This window comes from Phoenix dactylifera, unplaced genomic scaffold, assembly GCF_009389715.1.
Source record: "Phoenix dactylifera cultivar Barhee BC4 unplaced genomic scaffold, palm_55x_up_171113_PBpolish2nd_filt_p 000204F, whole genome shotgun sequence".
Classification (NCBI taxonomy): Eukaryota; Viridiplantae; Streptophyta; class Magnoliopsida; order Arecales; family Arecaceae; genus Phoenix; species Phoenix dactylifera.
In genome coordinates, this window is record NW_024067722.1 from 268141 (window position 1) to 292887 (window position 24747).

Consider the following 24747-nt stretch of genomic DNA (forward strand, 5'->3'; position numbering starts at 1 on the left):
TGCGTTGCGTTCTGTGAGGCAGGAAAAGGGCCATGTGGGATGGTCAAAGAGTTAGCGTCCCGTCCAGGGGTCGGAGGTACTTCCTGCAGTGCCCGACCCACATCCACACAACTGGCGGCCCCGCCACCAACGACCAACCCGAGCCTCCAAACAAGTGGATAACGTTGCCGAAACCTCCACCCATCGCAGACCGATCAAACTCCCACCAAACATATACGAACCCAAGAAAGATGAAAAAAATAATCCACCCTGAAATCCTCCATAGATTTGGCCGCCGGGAGAAGCTAGCTATCAGGAAGAGTGAGTTGCTTCGATCAGCAGCGACAACAGCTGCTGTCGTATAAAATTTACGCTACCGTAAATGGTGATAGAGGGAGATGAGAGGAGAAGGATCTTATCATGAGATGAAACGAAGCTGGTGGTTTAGGACCTCTTCCTCCTCCCTCGTCATCACATGCTTCGATCGTTGAATTGTTGCTACTTGCCACCTTGTGGCGATGATGGCTGCTGCTGCTTCCTCCTCCTCCTCCTCTTCTTTCCTCCTCCTCTTCCTTCATCTGCCTCGAATCATCCACCACAACCACCACCACCACCACGACCGCCCTCCTTTCCTCTCCCTCCCTGCTTTAAACGCTGTTTGCTCCTCTCGGTTTCCGTCCTTCCAATGCAGCAAAAGAAGAAGAAAGACAGCAATCCCCTTCCCCATAGTTGTCGTCCCGGGTCTGTCGTTGTCGAGGTCGAGGTCGTTGGCGGAAGGGAGGGGGGGTGATGGAGAGGCTATGGTCCAAGAGGAATTTGTCAATGAACCCAAGCAGACGGGGTTTCACTCCGATGGCATCGAGAATGCTGCAAGTGAATCAGCCACTCTCAGTTCTCATGCCCGATCTTTGCAGCAGAGGACTGCAGTCTCTTCGGATACAATTTCTCTTGGCATCAGAGAACCTGTTTATGAGGTGATCCACTCAAGCTGACAACTTGGTCCATTCTTTTTCCTTTTCCCGTATTTCTGGCCTAAAGGACTTCTATGCTTCCAGATTTCATTTTTAAGTTATGGATCCTGTGTACTGAGTTCATTCTTGGTAGGCATACAAGAAATTCGGTTGATCTTGGTCGTGAATACTGGACAGAGTATCCCATAAAGTACCATATGCTATTTTCAATTAGTGCTTTTGTTGTGCTTTTCACTTATGAGCTTAAAAGTTCTACTCCTTTAGTGAACAATAACATCTGACAAAATATAAGAACGTCTTATAGAGTAAACTCAAATTCTCGATCACTTGGATGATACATATGTTTTGATTAAACAAAATTATGATTCTTTGTTAAACTGTAAATTATCATGCCTTTATGGATTTTGACAGAAAAATCTTTTTAGTCCCCGCAGCTTCCAAGTCATGGGATAAGAAAGCACATTGTCTTTTTCTTCATGTGTCTAATATTTTCTGAATATGAAAATCAACGATGAATTGTGTTTCAAAGTTCTGGTCTATAGAGTCTGGATGTTGTAAAACACTTATAGAGATGATCCAGATTGTTTTTAATGAAACTAACCAATTTTGAACCATTTTCTAATTAAATTTGGAATTTTTAGGCTCATGCAAGTGGTGTCGCTATCTATTGTAGCTTGCCATTTCTGTCCATTTTAACTTATGTCTTCTACTCTTACCCTTCAACAATGATTCAAGCACTTCTAAACATGGACCTCTAATAGGCCTTATAAACATTGCTCATTGTACTATATCATATGCTTTCTCCAAGTTGGGAATGAATATGTGTAGATTCTTTATGCTAGCTTAATAGATGAGATTGTTGTGGTAATTTCGTTTAATCTTTATCCCATCTCACTTGGTCATAACATTGTATGTAGCTCATAAGTTGGTTGCACAATAGGTGATGCAATTTTGTAAGCTGCTTTTAGTCCTAACCTGTATATATAAAGTTAAGTTTTTATTAAGATGAGATTGATATGTTTCAGGTGGTAGAAGTAACATTGGATGGAAAAATGTCTACAAAAAAGATTAACAGGCGCCAATTGCTGAAGTCAAGTGGTATGTACCAAGTGAATTCCAGGACTTTCTTAAGTAACATTTTTTTTTTTTGCTGAACATGGCACATGCTTTCTTTATGGTGTCATCTGTTAACAAGTCATCACTATATAAAGAGCAATCCAACAGCATTCCCTGCTAATCTGCAATTTTTTTCTACTTTTGGCCATACTTCACTTCTTCTTGGGATCTTAAGAATGATGTTTTTTTATGAAAAGTTTTTAAAAAATAGTTTTGCCAGTCATTTGCTGATTCAACTTTATTATCTCAACCTGTAAGCAATAACTCGCATGATATTTTTACTTTATCGCATGTCTTATGAGAATCTATACGCTAATATGGTCTTTTACAATAATTATAGATTATCTTGGATGACCTGTTACTGTGAAGTGTTGACTTTCACTTGTTTGTAGGACTAGGCAACCAACTGGGACAACTGTAACTAGGTATACCATTTTCATGCTCGACAATTTCTCTAGTCTGTCACCAATCCAGCGAAAACTTCAAGTCCACACATCACAATAGCAGATGTGAAGATGTTACTGATCTAAATAACCTGCATCTGAAGTTTATCCTTTTTGCATTTTTATCATGATTTTTTTTTTTTTGGCTATGTCTTCGATATTAGGTCTTCGCCCAAGAGATATTAGAAGTGTTGACCCATCATTATGGTTGACAAATTCGGTGCCTTCTTTGCTGGTAAGTGAAAAAAATTCCTAATTCCCTTAGCCTCTCATTTTAATTTGTCATTCTACTTTATTATTGCAAGGTATATAGATTTTATAGTTAATCAATTTCATGCAAACCACATTCTAATGGCAGAAGAATACTCACCATATCATCCGCATATATCTTATTATATGTAAAATATGCCACTCTACAATTTTAATGATCGATGTGTAAAGAGCTAACAGAATTTCATTCTAGACTTGCTTTTGATATTATAAGTTGCATGTTTTTCCATATCTTGATTCTTTGGAATTGAAAGTATGGTTTGAATATGTCAATCGACGAGTCTTTTTGTTATAGTTTCCCATAGCCTAGAAATATATCTTATTAATTTTATTTTGATTTTCAATTCGAGTTCTAAAGTTAAGTAAAACGAGATAGTCTTTAACCTCATGGAACTGATAGCTTGTGGAACTTTAAAATAGAAAACCTTGCACTTTCAACTACCATAAAGAAATATCGAGATCTTAAAATAATTTAATCAGATGTATGTGATGCTTTATGGCATTAACTTGTAGAAGAGAATGTTTCTTGCCTACGCATTTTTTTAATATGCTTCATGTCTATGCTTCACATGAGCTCCCAGAAGACACAGTGTAGTCAGATGATATTAATTTGCTAGTTATGTACATGAATTTTTGTACTTCACTTACCTTTGATTTAATTGCAAACTATTTCATTGTGGATTTCCAGCTTGAAAATATTTATTTTTTTCTGAAGACATTATTATTATCAAGAATACTATGCAATTCTGCCCTTTTTGTCTTTTCTTGCCACAACTCCAAAATGGTAACATCTTGCTTAGATAGTTTTTCTGTGGTTGGTGTGGGATGTAGTATTTTTATAATTGTATTTATTAGCATTAAAACACATAAATACTACTGACAGTTGTTTTATGCATTTGATCCTTCTAAAAATAATATAAATTCCAATTGAATTATTCTGATTTATCATTGAATTTCATGTATTATATTTACAATATTTGTTATAAACATTGTATGATAGGTACGTGAGCAGGCTCTGTTGTTAAACCTTGGTTCCTTAAGAGCAATTGCCATGCATGAACAAGTTCTTGTATTTGATTATAATCGGTGCGTTTCCAGATAGGCAATGTGAATTAATGCTTGCTTTGTTGGCTTATAACATTGATAAACTTACTCTTAATTAATGACCAATTATCTTGACTTATGTAGCAAAGGAGGTAAAGCCTTTCTGAAAGCATTGTTGCCTCGCTTAAATCCTAAAAACATCAATGGAGGACCTGCCATGCCTTTCGAACTTGAGGTATGATATGATTTCTGTGTCATCCCTTTTTATCCATGTGTAAGCAGCATTGGTTTGAATTTTTCAGAATATCTTTCTGTAATCTTTGTTGAATATGTTACCGAACTCTAAAAGCTTACTAGTGTATCAATGTCTCAATTCAGTCTGTCAACTTTAATAATGGTCTTTATATGTCTCATAACTTTGCGTTGAGTAAAATGAATCAGTGGCAGATTTTTTTTGGAAAATCATCTGGGGATACTGATAGAAAGGATCAGCGACAAACTCAACCTTTAGCTTCATAGGCACAATCTTAACGCGGATATCCTTTTTCATGGTTCTCATTTTTGTGTTTTTGTACCTTTATATCCTTCTCGCTTCCACTTGTATCACTTTCATTCATATAAAATTCTCCTGTTGTGTTAATGAAAACCTGAGAAGGTTTAGCTTCTAGTTCATGTTTTTCTCTCTTTGATACTCAAACCTACCATGGACTACCTCTGCTGTCAAAGTAGGCTGCTACACATCCATTGTCATATTATTTTATATTTTGTTCTTCCAATCATTTGGCTTACTTTTAAAACACCTTGTTTTTTTATAGCTACCAGGTTCATCACACCTTAACATATTGAGAGGGTTCACTTGGAAGCCTGGTCTGTAGATCCCAAGTGATTTCATCAGTTTAAATCATATTGGGAATGACTTCATGCCCAGGTGGTGCTTTGTTATTCCAAGTATGTCAGCCTGCTAATTGGACATCTTGAACTAAATTAATGTGCATTAAGACATCAAAAGTTTTATAGATAGGTCTATGAAACAAAGCTTATGAAGCTGTTGCCTTCGTTTAAAAATGTTAACGGATTCCCCAAGAGAATTTACTCAGTGGTATTTCTTTTTAGAAAATCTGCATATTTAATTATATGAAACATTTTAAAACAGCTTAACATCTTTTTCAAGTGATTCATGAAATGTCAAGCAATACAGAATAAGATGAAAATTGACGTTATTGTCCATAATGTATAGATACTCTATCTTGTCTATGTCTGAAGTCTTTAGCAAACTTTAATCGGAATGCGATGAATCAGGCTGCCAATTCTACTGGAACAAGCTCTATATCAATAATCTGGACCTCTATGCCAAACAGACCACTATATATGACCTGTTCTTTCTACCTCTCTAACTTCAACCTAAGGTTAAACCTTGCTTTTGGATTGATTGATTGCCGAATTTTCTTCAACCAAAAGATTATTTTTCATACTTCTCAGGATATTTCTTTTATATAGAGTATGATATCAGATGTTTCTAAAATTTGGTGTCATATCAATTTTTTATGAATCTCAAATATTATCTAATGCTTAAGGACTTAAGAAGAAATGTCTTCGTCTACTGAAATACTTTCATGCGCTTTTGTATAGGTTGTTGAAGCTGCATTGCTTTCTCGAATACAATGTTTGGAGCAAAAGTTAATGGACATAGAACCTCGTGTGAGTATGGGAGCATAGTGAGTATATTTTGTTCTTTATATGACGAAATATTGTTTTCAGGCAGAATATAGAAGTATAAGATTTATGCAAATGCGGTTTACATCTGGTTTTCTACTATATGGATTATGGAATTTGTAATTCTGTGATTAATTGCATTTTATTCTTGAGTGAGGATTCTAGCTTCTGCACACATACAACTATCCTTGTATTGCATAAGGACTATACATAATATATGCTTCGCAACCTTGGAAACTGGTATACTTATCCCTATGACTACCAGACCAAATTGTGTTGTTTGCATTATGTTGGCTATTGTTCAGGGTAGTGATCAGCATGCATCTTTTGTTAAGCCTTAGCAACAGCTTAGGAGAATTACAGGCAGCGATGTGCATTGAATGTTGGTCCCCTGTTTCTGTAACTATGTGTGTTACAGTGTGTAAATATTATAAATTAACTTCCACCTTCCATGTTTTAGGTGGTTGCATTACTTGAAGTTCTGCCCAATCGGTTGACAGCCGATGTGTTGGAGGAGCTTCGTCTTGCTAAACAGACCTTGGTACGGCACTGTACTCATGTATATTTTCTTACATTTCTGAGTTATTTTTTCATCTATTAGTGTAACATGTTCTGCCTTTTTGGACGGAAGGTTGAATTGGGATCACGAGCAGGGGCTCTCAAACAGATGCTGCTTGATCTTCTGGAAGATCCACATGAAATTCGCCGCATATGTATAATGGGACGAAACTGTGTAGTGCGGAGAGGGAGCAATGATTTGGAATGCTCCCTTCCCTTGGAAAAGAAAATTGCTGAAGGTAACATCCTAGTCTATTTTATCTTTCTCTTTCACCTTAAATCCTTTTAGATACTCCATGTGTGTCACTCTTCAGTAGGAAATACATATCCATTGCTGAATGATTCTAAATCATCAACTGAAATTATTTAAATTTCAACATTATACATTCTCAATTGACAGATTGTGGCAAGCATTGATATGTTTTTATCGCCATACTTTCTGCAAACAAAGATGAAGCTGGTTACATTTTATGGCACATCTTTATTTCAAACAGAAACTTCTTCTATAAGTATCAATGAGCTTAACAAGAATTATACGAAAATATTTAACATGGTTTTACTTGCTAGCATACTTTCCCAGATATGCTAGAGTTGTAAAACTTCGTTTCTTAAGTTACGACAATCTTCTGAGCATGTAAGTTGCGCATAAGTACACATGTCTAAAGAACTAGTGTGAGGACCCATGCAGAAGTGTATTAGTCCTATATCAGCTATATATTAGGTAGATCTTGTGTACTTATAAAGGGCCAAAAAATCCAAATAATATTTTTCAACTTATCTTTTTGGGTGAGGTCTTGGGTCATTACAAATGATATTAGAGCAGATCCGGCTAATTGTCCATATGGACTAGGATACACTGTATCACGCGCCCATTAAAGCTGATCACGGCTGATCGTAGTGTTTGTGATTGGATTGATGGTACTTGTGAAAGAATTTGGACATTTATCCTGGCGAGGATGTTGGGACTTAAATGTGGGGAGTATGTGAGGACCATCTAGGTATGTGTTTAGTCCTACATCGACTATGCACTGGGTAAATCTTGCGTATTTATATAGGGCCAAGAAATCCAAATAATATCTTCTAGCAAGCTTTTTTGGATGAGGTCTTGAATTGTTACAACCGATCAAGTAACTAGCCATATTTTTGCAGTACTTCTTTTATTTGCTACTTGAGAATATCTTTATACATTTCAGTATATGATTGAGACTCTTTCTTGATACAAATTTTACTTAAACAGATGATGCTCAATATACCCTAGCAGTTTAGCTGATTGATGTCTACATGGTTTTGCAATTGAAATGTTTCTTTACAGAAGAAGAGGAAGAGATTGAAATGCTCTTGGAGAATTACCTTGAAAGGTATCATACTGATATCAAGTAAACCGACAATTTTGGACTTTATTTATATGTGAACATGCAATCTCTCTCTTTCTCTCTCTCTTCCTGACGTGCATATTCTTCCCCATGTTCATTTTCTTGACACATAGTTTCAACAATATATCAAGTCAAGATATTGGTTGCTTATATAACCATTTATTTGTCTTGTGTTTGATGTTAATATAAGAGTTCATACTATTTCAAATCATCTTTTTAACTATTGTGCTTTGCACTTTGCAGTTGTTGTCGATAGGCATCAAAACTAACACTGAAGGAGAAAGCCCTTACCCTGGTCATCACTATAACAAGTGTAAATATAAAGAATCCATGCATCCAAGTCTAAACTCCTATTCATCAATTTGCTCTGCAGCCACAAATAAAGCTATAAAAACCAGATTAAGCTCTTGTCCTGTTCATGCCACCTTTGAGGGGCCCAAATGCTCAAGAATTAAGTTTTGTCATTTTGCATCTGATATACACTTATTATAAAATGTTATTATTTTATTTTTAACCCCTACTCTTTTTTTCCCCTCACGACATGTTACTGATACCAATCCTAAGCTTAGACAAAAACTTTATGAAAGAGTCGACACTTTATAGTGAATCTGGCTTGTATTGATCATGAGAATTGCCATCAATTAGAATGTCTTAATTCATAAAACCAACCAAAAATAACCGGAAGAGGGACATTTTTTACATGATCTGAATCCAGGTGTGGTTACAGATTCAATCATTTAGCAATATCAGTTCATTGTACCTTATTAATTTGTTTAACTTTTCTCAGATGCGAATCTTGCCATGGGCATGCAGAAAGGTTACTTGACTCTGCAAAGGAAATGGAAGACTCGATTGCTGTAAATTTAAGGTCTTTATTATTCTTCTCATTAAGTTGTTCACTAGTGAAGTTGAAATATTTATGTTTTGAGTGCTTCGGGTTTTTTTTTTTTTTTTGCTTAGTATTATTTTTACATTCCTTGCTGTATTTCAGTTAATCGTCTTGTTATTTTGCTATCCCAAATAGAAGTATTTCTCCATGAGTTGACCTGATTCGAAGATCAGAAAGACAACTTTACCTGATTCAAGTATAGAATGCTTAATGCTATTATAAAATAGCACCTTTGATGTCACTTCACCTGAAGTTCCACGTAAAGGTCAATTTAATGAAGCAAACAGAATTGCAATGTAAATGGGTATATGATATACCAACAAGACTCTGATTATTCAAGATAGACCAACTACTTATATGTGAACACTTAGCACAAATATGGTGTTTGAAATTAAAGTCATGACCTGAACAATCCCAACTATCCAGGCATTACGTAGCTTGCGAACTCTTCATAGACTGAAGTGAAGACTGAAGCCAAAAGTTCAGTTTGATCATTCTCAGTTATCAATCAGTGTCCATTTTGTCAATCACCCTCGACTTTTTTTTTAAAAAAAAAACTTTATAAGCCTTTAAAGCCCCTTCAATAATCCAGAATAACTACCAGAGGATCATGATACAAAGTTTTAGAAGTATGCTGCTGTATAGCATGATTTTTTTTATTGCTTATAGTGAGCCTAGCTCTCTTTTGTTTTTTGACTATTATAGCTGCAAAAGATTAATGGTCAATGAGCATTAGATTTTCAAGACTGCGTGTCTATATTGAGTTGTATTTTTTATTTTCTTGTAAAGCATGCATGATTGCTATGTCATCTCTTTTTATGAACCCTTCTTATGGAGGTCATGCATTCAGTTTGCTTATAAAAACTTTATACTTGCTCCTATTCAGCTCCCGGCGGCTTGAGGTTAGTCGAGTGGAGCTACTTCTCCAGGTTGGGACATTTTGTGTTGCTGTTGGTGCTTTAGTAGCAGGTATAGTTATTCTAACAGATTTCTGAGCTTGATTTCCATTGGTATGTCCATATGTTCTCGAGGGTCCTTTTAGAAAGTATTCTCTCACCAACATAGACTCTGGACATCTCTATTGCATTTGCAATTGTATCTTTGACAATTAGGACATGATTCAATAATCAAACTTTCCAGTGTTGGATCGTATTCTTTTGAAGTACGATACATTGCTCAATCTATTTGACTTTTGTTATATCTGCAACCAGAATCTTCATGATATGTCAAAAGAATGTCAGGTTATATTAACTATTAATGGAATCTTATCGCTCATGGTATGCTTTCTCATGATCCTCTCCTTGCATGCCTTGTGCTTTATATGCCATTGCTTGAAACCTTATGTAAGTGATCCACAGTATATGTTTGCACTTCCATAAAATAACTAGAATGGATTTCATGCTCACTGAAATAGAGTTTTTTTATTATTATTATTTTCTTTTCAGAGAATAACAGTGACATGCCATGTTTCTTTGTTTTGAACATGGGACCTCCCCCAGTGCTTGCACTGAGCAGAGCAGTGCCATGCAAACAGAGTCCAGTCCCATTGGCCGGTTCATTTGGAAGTTATATACATATTTTCTTTGTTAATAGAAAGAAGACTGATGAATAATTCTAAGCCTTATCGACCCTATGCCGTGTCTTTTGCAGGAATATTTGGGATGAACCTGAAATCATTCCTTGAGGAGCATGTGGTATAGTTCCAATTCTGTTTCCTTTTTGTTTCAAAATTTCAATATATTCTAACTTGCTTGGCTTGCTAAATTAATGCCTTTCAAAAATGGCGCAAATATCAAATGTTATACTGTTGCTGTCTTTCCTCTTGCTGATATTATTTTTTACTTGGAGCAGTATGCGTTTTGGCTGACAACAGCAGGAATAATAGTTGGCGCAGTTGCTGCATTTTTCATCATGTATTCTTATCTGAGGTCAAGAAGAATATTGTAGCCCTTCTGGCTGTTACGTGTCAAAACCTATTTACGTGACAGCACAGCATCTTCTTTGGTTAGCTCGCCAGCTTTCGGCAAATAAGAAATACGGTTTTAATGCCAGTAGGTGACTAGCCTATGAATTACATTAGAACATATATGCATGTCCATCAAAATGAAACTTCTGTGGGAGGCATTTCCAACATTCTTTGCTCTCATTTTCAGTGCTTATGACTCGTTTTAGCAGTACTTAGTGGAACTTCATTTGAACTTTTTTTAACCTTTTATTATTATTCGATCTCTATTTAAAATTGCTCAAAGATAGGTTGTGTCGGATGCCGTCTACCTGCAACTGATGCAGGAAAAAGGTCGAGGCAGATCAATTCTGTCAACCTGAAAGCTGCTCATGTATGATAACTACTCAAAATGTAGAGGGCAAGAAGTTTCTGTTTATGTGCTAGAGATGGTAATAAGTTATCACTAGAATCAGCAGTTCCACGTAATTGATAATTAGAAAGTTTTGCTTCTAGTCCCCAAGGCTTCGGGAATTTTCATATTAACCCTTTGGTTCCCTACGTGCACCTCGTGGCCCCTGTTAGGATTAATGCGACGCGATCCAGCAGGATGGGTCAGAAAAGCGCCGGAAGTTGACGACGGCGCGGAGAGGGAGAGAGTTCCTGGTGGTTGCGAGGCTCAATTCTTGCAGGAAGAAGAAAAAAAAGTTGGACAATTTAAATAACATGAAACCAATACATGATCTTTCGAATTGGCACCACACACTTAAATGGATCTTGCATCTAGCCTCTTCACTCTACCTAGTTGGTACTACTTACAAGTATGACTCTATCTATTGTCTCTCTCTAATTGTGCATCATACCAAAGAGAGATTTGAATATAAAGGTTATATAGCTGATGAAAAATGTCGAAATTGCATGGGGACAATTTTCTATGTAACCCTTATTTCAAAGAAATAAAAAGATCTATACATGTCCCAAATGATATTGATAGCGCATAAAACTCAACGTTATATTATGGAAATACAAAATGTGGGTTTATGTACTACTATTTAAAGTAAAAAAGAAATGAAAAAAAATGAAAAATTTACTATTATGATTAAAATTCTCTACTATTTTTGAGTTGTAACAATTCATATATACAATTTGGCAACCTTCTCCATCCTATCTGACTCTTTTTTTTGCATCAGTTTTAATCTTTAAGAAGATGGAATTCTTTTTCATATCTTCTTCTTATGAGAAAACTAATACACTTCTCTTTTGAGCACTTTTAGAAAATTAGTTCATGGCACGCCAAATACAACATACAGTGCGGCTCAGCATTTTTCACCATCGCGACCTCAGCTAAATCCATGAAAAAATTACTTAATACATGGCTTCATGTTTAGATGCCACAAATTAGTCATTCTAATACTTCCTTTTTTTGATTTTAAAGACACTGCAATACCTGATTGTAGGAAAAAAAGGTATTTAATACAATTGCAAAAATCTGGGTAACAACACTCGATCACAAAATTAATCAAAATTCAATATACCCGTTAGCATAATTTTGCTCGAGTTGGGCAGTCAACAAGCCCATAATAACACTCATCGTGATAGTTGTTCCATGATGCAATGCCAAAACTTTGGTGACATGAGCCTAGATTTTATTAGTTTCGTTCCTTATGATGATCGGTGAGCTATCTTCTTTTTTTCTTTGATTTTCTTGTGTGCTATCTTTCAGAGAAATCCAATATCCTCAAAGAGAGCAAGGAGAGAGATGGCCCATGCATAGCTTATTTGTTGCCCTGGATAAATTATGATGGATCAGCCATCCACGTATACTCGGCAACCAAATTGCCGACTTTATTCGCGCTCACTCACACTGCCGACTTCAAATTGGTGATATTCGAACCACTGCCGACTTCAGATGGGGATTGGTGATATTCGGTGCGCTCGCTCCCCCAGCGTGTCCCAGGTCCCGGTCCAAACCCTCCTGTTCGGGAGGGAGATGATGGCGATAACGAGCTCCCGCCCTATTCTCTTCTCCGGCCACTCCGCCGACCAACGCACCGCCGTAATCGGCGGCGCTGGCGGTGGAGCATCACGAGGAGGAAGAGACGGTGGTGCCGGGGTGCTGCCCTTGCCCCTGCGGTGGCCGAAGAAGATAACGAGTGGTTCCAATCCCTTGGTGAAGCACTGCGTGAAGCTCCGCCTTAGCTCCTCCTATCGCCACTCCTACGGCTTGGTCCTCGTCGTCGGCCTCACCCCCATCCTGTACGTATGCCATCATGCCCTATTTATCCTCTCCTCATAATTTCCCTTTCGGATTTCCCAATCTTTCCTCTGGCTTCTAATTGTGGAATTGCAAAGAGAATTAATTTTTATATAATCATGCAGGGAGATATGCAGCTTTCAAAAATTGAAGGATGATGAATCCTCTGTCCTGGATTGTTTGCTTTTACTGGATGGTGCTGAGATTCCGCAAGAAATCTTTGACCCCTCTACTTCGGTCGTGCATGTCAGCCCAATCGTGATGAAAAAATTGTCTGGTATGCAGTCAATCGATTCTGTTGAAGCAATTGCCCTGATGAAGATCCCTGCAAGATTTCATGAACTGAATGGAGATCAAGAAGAAATGATTTACCAAAATTGGTTTCCTTCGCCTAACCGGATATTAGTCCTTGATGGGATCCAGGTACTAATCCAATGTGATGTTTGCCTCGATGGTTTCTGTTTATGCCATTACGCGTTTCTCATGTAGAAGTGGCTTAGTTTGCATCATGATGCAGTTGCCTGTGTTAGATGAGAATCTACTATTGAAACATTAGGCCGGGAGTTTAGGGTAAAAAGATAACAGCAGAGTAATGGTCAGAAATTCTCTGAGCATTCATGCAATGAAAGCACTGAAGTAATGAATAAAAGAGCTTTTCAAGTATCATTCACAATGCTCATTAGTGTAATTATATCAAGGCTTTCATGGGTCCTCATATGCCCAAATAAATCAAGTGTACCGTGCATGAAACATTAGAATTAATTTATGAATGCATTAGATATGAGATATTAGATAAGAAATACTAGACCAATCCACAGCTTCATGGATCCAATCAGTTAACAGCTGGCAAATTAATGGGAAAGTAATCATAAAAGTCTCAGTGCTAGCTAACTAGCCACCTATTTTCTTCTTTCCTTGCGTCATTATGCAAGGCTTTAATGTTATCTAATTTAACTTCATCAACTTGTTTCTCCATTCTCTATGTGCAGCTTGTCTATAGCACATTAGCACCTTCTTCTGCTTGGCATTGCCTTAACATTGTTCATGTTTTGATATGAGTCCGGCATTGTGAATAAGCAAACTCCTCATATAATAAAAAAATGTTCATAATGAAAAACATTTAAGAGGAAAAGGAAGTGTAATGTGTGAAATGTTGTAGTCTTAAAGGTTGATATCTTGGTCATTCTTGGTCACTCACCAGTGTCAAAATGGAAGGCTGGAGAAATCTAAAAGATACCACCACTGATTCTTGTTTTGTTTGTTTGTTTATTTTTTAAAGGTAAGGGCCCTGGGTTAAAGGAGAAGAAAAACAGAGCACCCCACTTTTTTTTTTTTTTTGCTTTGTATCATTTCATAGAGAGCATGAAATGAGTGAAAGTGAAGGCCTAGACAAGAGGGTCTTGGCAGAGTCACAAAGACCACCAGAAGAAGGCAAAGGAGTCTAAAAAGGACAGCTTCTGGTCCGTACATCCAACTGCCACCCCTCTCCCCCTCTCCCAAACCCCCAAGGAAAAAAAGAATGGAAGAAAAAAAAGGGAGAATAGAAACATGGTAAAAACTTGGTAACTCAGGAATGTAGCAACTGACTTTTTTTTAATTGAGAGGTAGAATTGTTTTCATAAATCCTGAATCTGGGGACTTTTCTCACCTTCAACATAAGAGATAAAACCAAGCAAGAGTGATATAATCATGCCTTAAGCCAAGCCTGTCAAGGGGATGAAGAGCTTTTTTCCTTTAAGGAACCTTTCTGTTATGTCAAGGAGGGAGTGTAAAACTGAGGAAGGGAACCAGTGGAATAGGAATAAGATATGGTGGCAAAAGGCATGGGGAGGAAAGGTTCTATGCCCTAGCTTACCAATCAAGAGTAGAGATCAGTTGAATCAAACCTGTCATTTAGTACTTAACCTTTATATATTGCACTTTAAAATTTCCTTCCTTTGAGGCAATTATATCATGATACAAATTAAATAATTGTCTTCTCATTTGTGCTCTATGAGAAATGAAACTCCATACAGTCAAAATCTTAATAGATACCTTTGCAAAACTATTGTTGAAAGAACTTGTGCTTTGAGCAAATCAATGATGTAGTAATATGTTTCACTTAATCTTATTCTTGAAAGAAATATTGTATAGTTATTTACCTTTCTGATGTTATTAATTGTTGTAAAGGCAAGCTAGCATTCAGAGATAATGGCCTCTTGACCCGATTGATGATGCGCTTTTTTTTTTACAAGTAAAAAAAATCTTTAAGCAGATATCTGGTGAACTTATTAACAATTAGTATTGGCTTTTGCTGGTGTTTAAAATTTTGTCTTTTGGGGCTTTGGAAGTCTTGAAAAATCAATATGTTCAGTTAATCTTTTTCTCTTTTAATATCATCAAAAGATCTGATAATGAATTCGACCGGTTGTTATGGAATTATTATCCCCAGCATACATTGGTTATAAGATTTATTTTCTTACTGAAATAGATATCTTGAGGCTCTAAATTTATTACAAGTTCCATCCAGCCTCTTAGGGTGAACGCTTCTCTCTCTCTCTCTCTCTCTCACACACACACACACACACACACACACACATGCACGTTTTTTTTATCCCTTGCCTCTTTTTTCCTTCTTTCATTTGATTATGTGTTTGCTAAGACATATGAACTTTTTTTGTCATTTTATTTACATTTGTAATGTATATAGCATGGTCTTGAACTTTTCTTTTCAAGGTTCAAGGGAAATTGAACTCCAACATCAATATAATCGCACATACCTTTATGTGGTCAGGTAATATATTGCTGACTATAACTAGCAACGAAAAAGAAAGCTTGTGTTTTATAGGATTTAATTTTATTTTGGTTTTTATTTTCCTTTGCATTCAGTCAATTTAATGATGGTCATAGTCAAGATTGGTACCGGGTACTGGTAAGGTACAACATGGTATAGCATGCCTCCGTACTGATACATTATGAAGGTGTTAAGTCGGAACAGTTCCAATACCATGTATTGGTATGGTACCATATACTTGTTCCCTACTGGTACAGAATGGGATGTACAAAGCGACACGGTCTAGTACATAAAACCTTGGTACTTACAGTAGATAAATTTCATTCTATATGCTCCATGCAACATCCTCAAGTTTTAATTTGGTATCTTTCATTCTTCCTTTGGTTGAAAGAGAAATCAAGCATTTATTTCAACCTTGTGGTGCCTGTAATTGAGAATATCTATTTATATCAATCATATCTCGTGCTAATTCACTAAAATTTTGTATTGCAGGACCCTGGTAATCTTGGCACACTGATAAGATCAGCTGTGGCTTTCAAATGGGTACGAATTTCAGCTCCAACTGCTTTCTTGTAATGATAAATGTTGTCCACCCCTCCCCCCCCTCAAACAAAAAAAAAGAAGAACCATTTGTTATGATTAACGAAGATCCTTTGGTTTACCAACCTTTCTTGCATGTTTTTTTCTTTTTTGAATTTTTTGGGAAATTCTTTGGGCATAGAGACCTATTGCAGTCTAAACCAAAAATCTTGACAGAAACTTCTTTGAAAATTTAGATGCTTCATAACTCCTTTTGACTTCTCAGTGACTTCATAAACTGGCCATTACAAAAGAATGCTGTCATATATTATTAGGAGTGTCTCTACTTGTCGAAAAAGACAAAGGGACCAAATTAAGAATCTTATCATGAATTGCAGTGTCTTCTCCAAGAAAGTCACTGCAGTTCATTGAAATCATCCAGAGTAGGTTTACTGATTTAGTCTATTATTCTTCAAAAGCATGTCTCATCGAAGTATTTCTATTGTGGATCTTTGACTTATCATTGTACTGTGAGACAATTCCATTCCTTGCAACAACTGATTTACCCCAACCATCAACAGGATGGTGTCTTTCTGCTTCCTGGTTGCTGTGATCCTTTCAATGAGAAAGCCCTACGAGCAGCCCGAGGAGCTTCCTTTCAGGTCCCTGTTGTTTCTGGTAATTGGTCTCATCTTAAGGTTTTGAAAACCAAATTTAAAATGAAGATGTTAGCTGGCCATCCTGCGAATGTTAGTGATGGATCATTTCAAACTTCCTCGCTATCTCGAGAACTTGCATATGCATTGGCAGATATGCCTCTTTGCTTGGTGTTAGGCAGTGAGGGGCATGGCCTTTCTGAGCAAACTGCGCAAGCCTGTGAGCTAGTAAGCATTCCTATGGAAGGTACCTTTGAGTCTCTTAATGTTTCAGTTGCAGGAGGGATCTTTTTGTTCATGCTACAGCCTGAACACCTAAAATTGCTATAATATTGGACAAATATCTGGCTTCTCTGTGTTTATTGTTTTATAAAGTTCAAAGCGTTCTAAGATTACGTTATTAAAGAAGTTCTATATAATAAAAACAAACCCTGTCCAACTACAGGTTCGTGAGAATTTTTTATTAAAAAAACGTGCTGAGCTGTGAGAATTCACAGATTTTCTTTATGGTTGAACTTATCCTGAGTTCCAACAGCTTAATAGGGGAAAAAAAACTGCATGATCTCAAATCATGTTATCGGTTCTTGAGAGCTTTGGTTCGATTATCAATTGGAAAACAACCCATGATAAAAAAATAAATTAAAAAAAAAGAAGCAATCAACTTCAAAATCAATTCGTGATGGCAAACTGTTTCAAAAAAATCATAATTTACTAACATGTTCATGAACCGACTGTTTTGATGAATATGTTAAAACGAGCACAGCTGAAAAAGGTAAATAGCACATCTGAGGTCTATCCCACTCAGTTAAAACGAGCGTCCGCCTCTTTTATTTTTTCTCGCCTCTAATACTAAAGATATAAACATGCTTACTGAAACACCTTAATTCTCAAATTTAGTTCTGAGGTTGATTGAGAACAAAAATCATATGGGGTGGGCATTATAGAACATTTTATGGGGCGGTAATTTTTTTTTTTTGGCCACATTTTCTGTAGCGACTATCTTTAAAAAAAAATCTAAAAGTCAAATAAGAATAAGGCTTCTACTACTAATGGAGCTTATTAATCTCATAACTTAAAAAAAAAAATATTAAGATGATCAATCATTTGGTATATATTATCTAATCAAGTAGTGTGTACAGATAAAAATCATGTTCTAAAAACTGTATATCAATTTGTCTAAAAATATATTAGATCCTATATCTAGATTTCTTTTTTAAACATGCACCTAAGAAAATATGGCAAAGTAGAAAATTTATCTCATAATTTTTTTTCTATTTTTGTTGGTTGATTGGCCTTCTGAAATCTAGAAGTTATGTCGGATTCACAGCAACTTAATTCCCATCGATCCTCGTTTTTGTTGAGAGAATGAGAGATTAATAAAGGGACTCCTAGACAAAGAATTAAATAGAATCCAAAATTGCTTGAGATCAAGATTCACCGTAGCAACAAATACTGTACGATACGCCGATATTGTAATATAATAATACCAATATAGAAATTGACATCAAAAAGGCGAAAACCTCGGACTAACACGATCTTGGTTTGCTGCCAATAAATAAATAAATAAAGCTAAGGATTCGAACATCCCGGCAATAGTAGATGCTAGCACCAAATAAAACCGCTGCGAGAGTTGCTATAAGAGTAAGCTCAGTTCATTGTGCACAAACTTAAATAAAACCTGAAGAGAATGGGAAAAAATTGTCTCGCGAGAGCCAAACGGAACTGGGTGAAAAGGAGGCGACATTTTTTCCATTTCCTATGGCATTGCAAAATGTATCTCCCAGAGCTCCAAGAATATCCTAAGCCATTTCCAGAAAGGTGTCCCCACTCCCCAACTCCTGTCACGAAACGGTTTAAGCATCATTTCCCAAATTGGAAGTGAACATAACCCTGGATGGGAGCTTTCTGGCCATCGGACAATTGCTCTTTCTCAACATATTAACACAACCAGAAAGACGCTAAAATATACTAACAGGCAACCAAAGCTGATGAGTTTTGAAGGTTCAGAAAACATTAAAATCAAAGACAATGGGACTTCGGTCCTTTGAAGGATTAATTAAAGTCAATAACAATTTACTGTGACATAGTCCTTCGGTCCTTTGAAGGATTAATTAAAGTTGTTCCACAGTGCCCCAATGCAACCAAATTATTATTCAATATTCCAAAGGAGATCAGAAGACCCAAAGAACTCCGAACTTAAATTAGGCACTGAGTGTAGCACCAGAACTTCTGCGGCACTCGTTCAGCATGTCCAAATAAAACTGGCACTTGCTAATGTCGCTACCATAGTTGTTGATGCACTGCACACACAGAAAGACAAAAGGTTACAAAAAAGCCTTGGCTCAGGTTTACGAACACAATAACAAATCAATCCAGAGAAATCACGATGCAAAATATGCCTCTGAAATGTGAGATGTCATCCTTCCACAATACTAAAAAAGGTGAGAAATGATGCATAATAACACTAGTAGCAGACAGAGCACAAGGTGACAAAGGATTCTATTCAGAACTAGTCCAGGATAAGAATCAATGTCCTACCCTAATTCATTAGCACAGGATCGTTTATTTCCTTCACAAGGTGAGAAATGATATATAATAACAGTAGTAGTAGACAGAGCACAAGCTCTCAATAAGAACTCTTGGATTCGATCCAGCACCAGGTCCAGTTTAAGAAGTGAATTAACATCCTACTCTAATTCATTAGCACAGGGATAGTATATTTCCTTCCAATGGTCTATTTAGCAAGAAGTATGCAAAGGAGGAAAAATCAATCGAAGAACATACATCTTGGAAGGCCTTTGAATGAATGTTGCATGCATCAGTTCCAACAGCATTACTCATTGGGGCAGCGGCGGCGGCGGCGGGGCCTTCGGTGGCCACAGTTTCATGTTGAATAGTACGGGGACCCAAAACAGAATCAACAGCCCTGTGAGCAACACCGCTGCCCACACCGAAAGCCATGCCTGTAAAAGGGGCAGAGGGATTACAGGTGCACCAAAAGAACTGCAAGTTGAAACACAATGATAAGCTAAAGCTTACCTTGAGCAATAGTGGACCCAATTCCCCCAAGGACAGATCCACCTCCTCCCTGAACAGGAGCTGGAGGTGGAGCATGATGTGCTGTAGCAACAAAATTAATAAATTAGCGACTATCACCAGGAGTTAAGGCATGTCCCAAAATAAAAGAAAAGAATAAAGATCAGTTTGGATTAATAACATAGTCCAAAAATGTCGAGCAATTACCAGAGATCACAGGATAAATGACCAGAAATGAAAAAATAGTTCATTATCTGGCAACTACAATTTTCTCAGAAAATCAATAAAATGTCCAAAAGTTTAAAATAATGCAGAAATGGTCCATCCTCTGATTCCCTCAATACAAAATGTTCCATTTTACACTTAAATTTCTGTGAGCCTTTTGCCAGGCCCTTTATGAGTGCAGAAATAATGAATGGCCTCAGGTTGATATGAAAACTTAAAAGGCAAAATTGCAAAGACTTTGATCACCATAAAAACCGAGATTAAAACAATTAGATAGATAAGTTGCTTTACAAAAATGACAAAACAAAGTTGTATGACTGAAATTTCCCCATCCAAAACAACCCTGTTATAACCTGGTTATGCTAGAAGTTGACTGGTTATGCAAGCAAATGCAGGATGATATTGCAGTTCATAAAGTAACATCTTCATGGAAATAATTCATTGAGACAATGAACACGCCATACATGAAATATTCAAGAACAGTGTATATTAGGTGATTTACCTAGTCCTACTTAACAATTAAAAAAAATCAAATGATGAAATGTAAAATCTGCAGTTTAAGATGATACGAAGCTTTACATCAAGATATATAATAAAGATAACAGAAACTAATCATTAATCATTTGTGGAACATTTATGCCAATCATAAGAGGGGGAAAGCAAAGTCCTACCTGGTTGAGGTGGGTTCCTCATTGGAGCAGGACGAGGACGAGAGGCTGATCGTCCTGCAAGATCAATTTAACTCAATAGTAAGAATAGCAATGACTAATGGAACACTGAACAAACTGTTCAAACTCAGACAACACGGCATGTACATATATTCTCAAATGATAGGCCATATAACTTTAACATTTATAATATGAACTCCAAGTAGTTGGGGTAAGGCTTGCATGCAATGGCAATAGTAGTAAGAATAATAACATGTTGAGATTTTTTGTGCGGGAAAAAATGAAAGTCACAAATCAGAAACAGAGAGGATTAATTGAAGCTCAGGAATGTCAGCTTGTGATATCCATGCCTGCCAGAAACTCATAGACCAAACTTATGTGAAACAAAAAATAATTATCTAACAAAATCTCAAGAAGATTGATTATATTTTCTTGGTCAAACAATTGGTGTAAATTTTAGAAATAACAGAAGAATTGCATGAATGCATGTGCTCTGTTGTGCATGTGCAAGGAGGGATGCATGTGCCATGTTAGTGCTGTAGTTAGAAATTTGAAAAGTACTGAAGATAGGCAAGCTAATGGATCTGGTATACATGATTAATTTGTCAAAAAAAGGTAAACAGTCTGGATGGTGTCCATGCTCCACAGAAAACCTCGACAAATAAACCACTATGTGTAGAAGCAACTAAACAAGATAAAAAAATAAAAAAATATTAAGAAAAACATTATCATGGCCAGCCAAACAACCATTCTCATGGGAAAAAGAAAACGTTGTCTTGATAGTTCCCTTAAAAACTCCGATAATGATCATTATTCTTTGTGTTGATGTTTTAGATCTTCAAATATATCCTCCATTATGAGAATAATTTGTTATCATCCTGGGGCCACACTTTATTCAACGCATGCCTTGTGCACCATTACACGAGCATCATGTGATTAATGGCTAAGCCAACTATTGTAGCCAATCCACAAACGAGAATCAGCTAATCCCGGACTTCAGGTTTTGAAATTTAAACCAAAGTCACATCTATATCATGCATTTCTATACGTAAGTGGAACATAAAGCTTATGCACTACATAAATCTAGACGCTTCCTACCTTTAGAAGCACCACAATAGGAAATCTAAACCAGCCATTTCTCCGTTGCCAAACTGAGTGGAAATAAGAGCAACTATATTAATCACTCAACCGAGACAAAACCACATCAGTTTAGCTCATGACAAAGTGATCGATAATGGCATCTCCCCGCCTGAAAGCTCTCTTACTCCTTGTTCTTGTAAAACTTAATCATTCTTTTTATCAGCTCAGATAAATTATAAGTGATGAAAAGGTGGGAAGCCATGATCTCGTGCCATCACTTCCTAGTTCAACCACTGAACAATTGACCACCGCTTCTTTAGAGGCCTTCTAATATATAACGGACGCCCATAGACAATGTTCACTAATTGACCCAAAGAACAGAAAGAATCAATGAAAAACCAAAACTTATCTTTCAGAACTGAAAGAAATAGAAATGAATAACGGGATTAAAAAAAATCTTGGTCATTGATCTCAAACTAGTCAATATTATGCCGATTTATTAGAAAAGCAAACGATCTCCCGACACCTTTTATCTCAAGATCGAGATTTCGATTAAAAAATTATTTTTTGATACCGGGCATAAATCTATTAGATCCACACAGATGACCATCAAATCAGTATCAAAAGAGGAAGAAATTACAGCCGATCAACGGATTGAACTCAAAACTCGCAGTTCATTGCAAAATGAAATGAGCGCATAAAAGAACGATCAAAAAAGAGAGGCAGCGGCAATTAAAAAGATCGCAACTGAAAGAAAAGCAAACATAGAACAAGGATGGCAGATTAATCTATGCGAGGAAAGAAAAGTAGAAGGGTAGGAGGAATAGCAGATGGGCGTTGTACCTCCAGAACTTCGGCGAGGCATGATGGCAGATTGAAGCAGAGAGAGAGGCGAAGACGAAACCCTAGACGGCTGCAGCGACGAATTGGAAGTCGGTTAAAGGGATATCCGGTATTTATAGGCGACTGGGGCAGCAGGAGAGAGCTGCGAAATTCCTTTTTTGTTCGTGCATGGTCGCCTTATTTACAAGGAATATCCGCAGGCATGGGAGTGGTGAGGTACGGATGAGAGATATCACCCGTTTGATTCTGATCGGACGATAACTAGGGAGGGTAAGCGAGAAGGCGAACGTGGCCTTGCTGTGGCCCCATGGCTGTCGGCCTAATCTAGAAATTTCGAAGCCCATCGGCTCGATACCAAAGTACTTTGACTTTTCCACAAGTATACACAATTTTCCAATCTCATATTCAATTTTCAGTCATAATAATCTTGGGAAAGGTCGAATATACCCCTATACAGACAAAAGGACTTATTTAATTTATAAATTTTATCATCTAAACTCTTTTCTTTGAAGTCCTTTGGTTGCCCCATAATATAGATATCTTTGTTTAATTTTCTATTTAAGAAATCCTACTGGAATAATTAAAGATTTAACTTGGTAACTAAGGCCATTATAATTTGGATAGGCACAAATTTTGCAACAAAAAAGGCATATCTTCATGATCTATTTGCGATGTTTTAGTATGCCCTTTGCAATGTATTAAAATGGATCGAATCTAATTTTAGAACCCAATCCAACCCATAGATTCTCCAAAATGGGCTGGGTCTACATATATGGGCCGTCAACCCAATCCATTTCAGCCGCGAAATGTCATAATTTCTTGCCCTTTTTCTTTATATTGCAGTACCCCTGGCTCGCACTCCTACATTAATTTCTTTCCTTTTATTTCGTCTCAACACCCCGCTCCCTACGCTTTAAAAAACCTTCCTTATCCTCCTCTCCTGCATTTCTCCCATTTTGCCTCCTCTCTCTCTCGGTCTCTCCCTCTCCCCCTCCGCCTCCCTCCCTCTCTCTCCCTGTCCCAGTGCTGGCTTCCTTCTTCCTCTTTTTTGTTATGTAACAATTTGGATTTATTTTGCGTTGTGGGTGGGACTTGGGAGAATGGGGTTTTGAAGTTGAATTGATTGAACTGCAGGCCTATCCACGTAGATTTTGACCGGAAGGAGGGGAAGGATGCATATTATCAGGCAGACCTCCGGGCTTTCAGGCTTCCCCAAAAGGGATGAGTGCATTTTTGATGCCTTCGGTACAGGGCATAGCTCTACAAGCATCTCTGCCGGCCTGGTGAGCTCTTTAAAGCCCTTAGTCATCTCCGCGTTCCTTCTTGTTTTTTTTTTTTTCTCCCAAAACTGATGTCTTGCAGTCTTTTGGTGATTCAATTCCTTTATCTCATTTGAATCTTCCTCATGCAAAGTTGACATGTTTTCATCTTTCGAATGTTTTGCAGGAATGGCAGTGGCTAGAGATCTGTTAAGGAAGAAGAATCACGTCATCTCTGTGATCGGAGATGGAGCCATGACTGCCGGCCAGGCTTATGAGGCCATGAAAAAAAATCTCTCCCTTTTTTTTTCTTGATCCGCAACTCGAACGCTGACACCAATTAAAGAGAGATCATAGGAAATAATTAGAACTTGAATCTTGGTTGAGTAATGAAGACAATATTTGTCTTGGCCCTTCTCTCTCTCTCTCTCTAACATCAGAGCCTCAAAAACCTTGATTGATTTCAGCTATATGCAGCCAGCTGCATTAACCCGAACTTTAAGTGCTTATGCTAGCAACCTTCCACTGTAAGGCCAGTATAGTTGAAGTCATGATCCATCAAGGCATTAAACCTTTATGTCCACATGAAAGGCTCCTCGGGCACATAGGATATTAACTTTTAGTAACTCAGAATCCAACCATCTCTTGCATATTGCGCCGATTCTCGCAGGCCGCACAATATTAGCTTAGTAACTCGGTATTCAAGTCACCCAAATATGCTTCTGCCATGTGGTAGGAGGAATCTTTCGCATGCATGACTTCATGCCCCCCACTAGCCTTACTATTCCACTCCCAAACCATCATTTAGAGAAGCAAAACCGGCAGCAAGTTGAATCACCATTGTTTTTGCAATGATTTTCTCATAAATGAATCACCATTGTGTTCTTCAATGCCTAAACTGGCAGCAAATTGTATCTCTGCACAAATCTCACCAATGTTCTGTTTCAAGGCATCACTTACATTCAAGGTAGCCCGGCAGTCGGCTGACTGGTGGTGAATCACACCAGCATGCTCTTACGGACCGACCAACCTTTTTTCCAAAGCTCCTAAATCGTTCATTATGTCTTTTGAATGCATGCCAGAGTAAAATCAGTACTCTGGTTTCCACACTCGAGGTGGCAAACCATGACTTGCTT

At 37.3% G+C, this 24747-nt stretch overlaps 3 protein-coding genes across 4 annotated transcripts; 2 read left to right on the top strand and 1 right to left on the bottom strand.

The window, feature by feature from the left end:
- Window positions 1-176: 176 nt before the first annotated feature.
- LOC103712038 (magnesium transporter MRS2-11, chloroplastic) lies at window positions 177-10564 on the top strand. 2 transcript variants are annotated; one of them, XM_026806570.2, is made up of 14 exons: window positions 177-953; window positions 1976-2048; window positions 2674-2744; window positions 3780-3865; window positions 3968-4058; window positions 5453-5521; window positions 5997-6077; window positions 6168-6333; window positions 7407-7452; window positions 8255-8335; window positions 9243-9325; window positions 9802-9921; window positions 10007-10050; window positions 10208-10564. In XM_026806570.2, the coding sequence occupies exons 1-14, from the start codon at window positions 498-500 to the stop codon at window positions 10301-10303; spliced, it is 1563 nt and encodes a 520-aa protein (XP_026662371.2). In that variant the 5' UTR covers window positions 177-497; the 3' UTR covers window positions 10304-10564. The 2 variants fall into 2 exon arrangements, with proteins under 2 accessions (XP_026662371.2, XP_008796635.1); XM_008798413.4 differs by lacking the exon at window positions 9802-9921 and having other exon boundaries at window positions 178-953.
- A 1533-nt stretch (window positions 10565-12097) lies between these two features.
- On the top strand, window positions 12098-16862 carry LOC103712039 (uncharacterized tRNA/rRNA methyltransferase slr1673). Its single transcript, XM_008798414.3, has 4 exons — window positions 12098-12554; window positions 12678-12975; window positions 15818-15868; window positions 16426-16862. Exons 1-4 carry the CDS (start codon window positions 12208-12210, stop codon window positions 16828-16830), a joined length of 1101 nt encoding a protein of 366 aa, XP_008796636.2. The 5' UTR covers window positions 12098-12207; the 3' UTR covers window positions 16831-16862.
- Window positions 16863-18464: 1602 nt separating this feature from the next.
- On the bottom strand, window positions 18465-22508 carry LOC103712040 (uncharacterized protein C6C3.02c). The gene is made up of 5 exons (XM_008798416.4): window positions 22353-22508; window positions 20433-20486; window positions 19540-19620; window positions 19285-19463; window positions 18465-18800 (listed from the first exon to the last, which is right to left on the bottom strand). Exons 1-5 carry the CDS (start codon window positions 22372-22374, stop codon window positions 18702-18704), a joined length of 435 nt encoding a protein of 144 aa, XP_008796638.2. The 5' UTR covers window positions 22375-22508; the 3' UTR covers window positions 18465-18701.
- Between the last annotated feature and the right edge of the window lie 2239 nt (window positions 22509-24747).